The sequence below is a fragment of the Amblyraja radiata genome, chromosome 2 (genome assembly GCF_010909765.2).
Source record: "Amblyraja radiata isolate CabotCenter1 chromosome 2, sAmbRad1.1.pri, whole genome shotgun sequence".
In the NCBI taxonomy this organism is placed as follows: domain Eukaryota; kingdom Metazoa; phylum Chordata; class Chondrichthyes; order Rajiformes; family Rajidae; genus Amblyraja; species Amblyraja radiata.
In genome coordinates, this window is record NC_045957.1 from 70,749,009 (window position 1) to 70,755,008 (window position 6,000).

General features: G+C 43.3%; 1 protein-coding gene across 4 annotated transcripts in view; it reads left to right on the forward strand.

The window, feature by feature from the left end:
* Positions 1 to 3,957, forward strand: part of lars2 (leucyl-tRNA synthetase 2, mitochondrial) — a 90,872-nt gene extending 86,915 nt beyond the window's left edge. For all 4 annotated transcript variants that reach the window (XM_033048553.1, XM_033048543.1, XM_033048532.1 and 1 more), the window contains one exon: positions 2,875 to 3,957. In XM_033048553.1, coding sequence (XP_032904444.1) covers positions 2,875 to 3,051 — 177 coding nt within the window. In that variant the 3' untranslated portion in view covers positions 3,052 to 3,957. The remainder of the gene's footprint in view (positions 1 to 2,874) is intronic.
* The last annotated feature ends 2,043 nt before the right edge of the window (positions 3,958 to 6,000 follow it).

Below are 6,000 nucleotides of genomic sequence, written 5' to 3' on the forward strand. Positions count from 1 at the left end.
AGGCCCTACTTAAGACTCCCATTTGAATATTAAATATATCCTTGACATTATTTGCATATCATGGGAGTACTACCTAGTGTCTTTGCCAATATTGTCGCTTCGACATCACCAGAAGCAGACAGAATTTAATTTTCTCACCATATGGTTTTGCAAGAGCATAAGAAATAGAATCAGGAGCCGACGTTTATGGGCCTGAGAGGACTGCTTCAACATTCAGTACGATTGTGGCTGATCATTACTATTTTACTTCTCTATCCTCATAGTCCTCAATTCCTCTAAAATCCAGAAACCTAGTGTCTTTGTTTTCAGTAAAATCAATAACTATACTTCCACGGCACATCGAGATAAAGAATGACAATGATTAATTCTGCTCAGAAAAACAGTACTGCTCCTTGATTCAGTCCTAAATGGCTTCCCTCTTATTTGGAAATTTTGGACCCTAGTTCTGGACTCCTTAGCTATGGGAAACTCCTTCCTGCATCTACACCATTGATAATGAGGACAGATTTCAATCTAATAAACACTATAGAATAGAGATAGACAGCATCTCTGGAGAGAAGGAATGGGTGACGTTTCGGGTCGAGACCCTTTAGTTTAGTTTAGAGATACAGTGCGGAAACTGACGAGTGATCCCCGCACATTAACAGTATCCTACACACATCAGGGACAATTTACGCATACACCAAGCCAATTAACCGACAAGCCTGCACGTTTTTGGAGTGTGGGAGGAAACCAAAGATCTCGGAGAAAACCCACGCAGGTCACAGGGAGAACATACAAACTCTGTACAGATAGCATCCATAGTCAGGATCAAACACGGGTCTCCGGTGCTGCATGCGCTGTAAGGCAGCAAAGCTCAGTCTTCAGACTGGTTAGGGATGAGAGGAACGAGAGATATAGATGGGGAGCAGCACCAACCATCGCCCCTCCGACCACCCCCTTTCCGATATGGAAAAGTCGGTCCTCAAAAGAGTCATCACCCAGTGATGACCCCTTCTCCCGTCTCCACTGGGACTCCCCACAATGGCCATCTACCTTCTCTAGACCTCTTTATTTCTAACTGCCGGCGTGACATCAACCATCTCATTTTGCACCACAGTTTGATTCAACCCGTCAAAGCATAATCAACTCTTTGCCATCTCTGCACACTTCATGATCAGTGTCACTCATATTGCCTCACTGGGCGATCTCCCAAAAATATCCTTCCAAGCGCTGCTGTCATGTTCCACAAAATCAAAAAAACAACTCTGCCACCTCTCTTACCTGCCACTCTGTCTATCTTGTAGTGTCTTCCCGATGGAACATTGAGCTGCCAGTTCTGCCCCTCTCCTATCCATGTTTCTACTGGCGATAATATCCCAGACCCATATAGCCTCAAAGCTGCCCTACTCAAAATAGCTACCTGAGTACAACTGGAAAATCTCACCACCAGGATATCGGTGTTGTTCCTGTTTAGATGCAACCCATTCTCATGTATAGATCCTATCTTACTTGAAAGAGAACACAAGTAAGATAGGTACTCAGAAGGGTTTATAGTAGTCTGGCAAGGGTTGGGATGCAAAGCAATAGTGTGGCACATGTGGAAATAGATCCTGATACAGATATTATTGTGTGTTAATTTCATAATAGGCATCAGGGGGAGAGAGAGGGAAGGCCTCCCCACTCTTCCCCCCCCCCCCCCCCTCCCTTCTCCTCTGTACTAGCTCCTTGGCCATGCTGATATTTTTAGCATCTTGGTTTTGCTAGCTCGTGGCACAGGGAGTAATCCTGAGATAATAATCCTAGAAAGAAGGGTCTCGACCCGAAACATCACCCATTCCTTCTCTCCAGAGATGCTGCCTGACCCGCTGAGTTACTCCAGCGTTTTGTGTCTATAATCCTATAGATCCTGCTTATCAGTTTCAAACCTAATCCCTAAATTCTCTTTACAGGACATCATCTCTCTTCCTACCGCTGTTGTTGGTACCCATATGGACCATGGCCTCTGCTGCTCACCATTCCCTTTCAGAATGCCCTGGGCCAGTTGTGAGGCATCCTTGGCACCAGGGAGCAACACATGGTCTCTTTCATGGCCACAGAATCTCCTATCTATTCCCATGACCATAGACTCCCCTATCATTATTGCTTTTCAAGTCTTTGCTCTACCCAGTTTTACCGTAGAACCAAACATGGAACTATTGATCTCGCTGCTACTGATATTTTCCCCTGAAGCTATTCCCCCTCTCACCCCCCAACAATTTCCTGGTACTGGATACTACTGTACTTGCTTGAGAGGGGTATAGCCACAGAGGACACCTGCACTATCTGCCTACTTCTCCTGATGGTCACCCAATTTCCTGACTGAACCTGCAAAGTGACCACCTTCCTGATACGACTACTCTCTGCCTCCTAAATGCTCAGTGTGACCAACTGGTGCTCCAACCGATCCATGGGGTCTGAGAGGAGCTGCAGCTGGATACACTTCCTGCAAAAAGAGTCAGCAGGGACACCTGACTTGTCCTTGATATCCCACATCCGGCAGGAGGTGCACACCACTCCACTGACTAACTTGACTGCCCTTAGAAGAAAACTGAGAAAAATAATAAGACCCACTGTGCCTTTACCTTTGTCTGCTTGCCGTCCTCACCGGAGCTCAAATTCACCAAAGCCAACTCTTAGACCACCACAACAATTGGGCCTCAAAGCTGCCCTGCTCAAAATAGTTACAAAGTGGGAATCTTGAAAGTGGCTTTGACGATCCATGGAGAAATCTGTCTGCAAAAGGCTATAATTTCAAAAGCATCTTTCACATCTAATTTATATTTGCTGATGTGAAGAGTGATAATGCAATGTATGTATGTCTGTGACCAATTTTGCTCAACTCTTCCCCAACAGATCAACAACAAGGTCTGTGGCTCGGTGAATGTGCCCCAACATGTGGTGAAGAATGCAGAGCGGGTGCAAGAGCTGATCCTTCAGAGTGAATTAGGGATCAGGCAGCTGCAGGGTCGCCCCATCAAGAGAGCCATCCTTTCTCCCAGGGCCACTCTCATCAACTTTCTAGTGGAATAATAAACTTGTGAATGCAACCTTCGTGACAGGTGTGAGTTAAGTCATCACTTTAAACATTGCTAGGATATCAAGAGGTGGACCCTCAAATTACCAAGATCGTTCTGATGGTTTGTATATTGTTGCAATCAGCTGCTTACTCCAGTCTGGAAACCTTCAGTAAAGGTGGGGACTTACAAGGCAGACAGATGATGCCTTATCTCCTTGATGAAATGCTGTCAATAATAATGTTGATCATTCACTCTTGGCTGGAGTATAGGACATGTGATAGAACACTGCTGCAATGGACAGAAGACCGAAGTTCGAAAGTCAACAATTACAGATGCTCGAAATCTGAAAAAAACCCAGAAAAGGGCTGGATAAACGCAGCATATCAGGCAGTGACAATGGAGAGAGAAGCAACATTACTGTTTCAGATCAATGATTTTTTTCTGAGTATATTCTTTATATACGAAACTGAAGTTGTTGGTTTGTGTAATCAAAGTGTTTTGGACAAATACTGTACAATATTATATGATCTCCAAGTCAAAATTCTCCACATTTTATGTTCCATCCATCTTCAATTATTTTGCAAACGCAATGAATTAACATCAAAATAAACCAAGTCCCAGGAGTTTTTGTTTAATGATGAGATAAATAATAAAATAAGACGGGAATTTTTAGAAGTAATATTGCACAAACAAGCCCATTTTCCCCATTCAATGTAAAAATAACATGTGTGATTATTTGTGTAGGAAGGAACTGCAGATGCTGGTTAAAATAAACTGATGATAGACACAAAAAGCTGGAGTAACTCAGCGGTTCAGACTGCATCTCTCCAATTGGTTTTAAGTTTTATGTAACAGTGTTTTATACAAAAACAAAATACAAGTCCTAGAAATCGGTAATAAAAACAGAAAATCTCAAAACTCCAAGTTGTCAGCATCTGTGGATTAAAATGGTTCAAAGGAATGGAAGTTAATGGTTCAGGACAGTGCATGAAACGACAGAGCATTGACGTGAAACGTCATCTTTTTTGTCTCTTGCTGAAGATTACTGCCTAACCTACTAAGTATATTCACAAGGAACTGCAGATGCTGGTTTCCAAAAGAAGACTGAGTCCTGGAGTAGCGCGGGGGGTGGGAGTGGGGGGGTGGGGGGGGTTGTGGGGGGTCAGGCAGCATCTCAGGAAAACATAGATAGGCAACATTTCAGTTTCAGGACTCTTCTTTTTAGACTGACCACTGCTTTAGTATATCCACTACTTTATTTCAATGTTGTTTCATGTTCCTGTGTTTATCAGAGGGTGAACATAAACATTTTCTTACTGATCTATATCTGACCGTGGCATTTTCTGATGACTGATGTGAATTCAATAGATTTTTAGGGAATCCCTGGAATACCAAACATGATCCTTTCGCCCATTTTTCTACTGTAAAACACTGTTAAATGTTCCTACCACTCTCCGTCAGTTCAATCATCCCAGATGACAATCATAAGATCATAAGTGATAGGAGAAGAATTAGGCCATTCTGCCCATCAAGTCTACTCCACCATTCAATCATGGCTGATCTTTCTCCTTCCTAACCCATTCTCCTGCCTTCTCCCCCTAACCCCTGACATCTAGATCTCCATGTTGGATTTTCATTATGGCATGTTTCTTTTGTGTTTTTTTTTACGAGTATTGGGTTGTTAATGCATATTAATCTCTGTTACAAATTTCATAGTAAAGTCTAAACCTTCACACTTCGATTTTTTTTTCTTTCTCTGTTTGTTGTTTAACAAATTGCTGCTGGCTCTGTTTCAGTAAACATGCAAAATTGCCTCAGAGGCAATATCATTAGAGCTGTAACGTGGATAGTGTATTTCAGGAAGGGTTCCAAATGCAACAATCTGCAGACGAGGCTTGTAAAAACTTGAAGAAGGAGACAGTGCACACTCCAGGATCTCTAGTGAAGCAGCCCTATAACTGTGATGTATACTATAACACAGTGCTTAGGCAATGAAGCAACAATGGGTGACCATCAGTGCACAAATGGTAAAAAATAAAAAGGAAAACCAGCCTTTATGTACAATGGACAACCTCCAAGGTCTTGACTATTATTTGGAACATAGAAACATAGAAACATAGAAATTAGGTGCAGGAGTAGGCCATTCGGCCCTTCGAGCCTGCACCGCCATTCAATATGATCATGGCTGATCATCCAACTCAGTATCCCGTACCTGCCTTCTCTCCATACCCTCTGATCCCCTTAGCCACAAGGGCCACATCTAACTCCCTCTTAAATATAGCCAATGAACTGGCCTCGACTACCCTCTGTGGCAGGGAGTTCCAGAGATTCACCACTCTCTGTGTGAAAAAAGTTCTTCTCATCTCGGTTTTAAAGGATTTCCCCCTTATCCTTAAGCTGTGACCCCTTGTCCTGGACTTCCCCAACATCGGGAGCAATCTTCCTGCATCTAGCCTGTCCAACCCCTTAAGAATTTTGTAAGTTTCTATAAGATCCCCTCTCAATCTCCTAAATTCTAGAGAGTATAAACCAAGTCTATCCAGTCTTTCTTCATAAGACAGTCCTGACATCCCAGGAATCAGTCTGGTGAACCTTCTCTGCACTCCCTCTATGGCAATAATGTCCTTCCTCAGATTTGGAGACCAAAACTGTACGCAATACTCCAGGTGTGGTCTCACCAAGACCCTGTACAACTGCAGTAGAACCTCCCTGCTCCTATACTCAAATCCTTTTGCTATGAAAGCTAACATACCATTCGCTTTCTTCACTGCCTGCTGCACCTGCATGCCCACTTTCAATGACTGGTGTACCATGACACCCAGGTCTCGCTGCATCTCCCCTTTTCCTAGTCGGCCACCATTTAGATAATAGTCTGCTTTCCTGTTTTTGCCACCAAAATGGATAACCTCACATTTATCCACATTATACTGCATCTGCCAAACATTTGCCCACTCACCCAGCC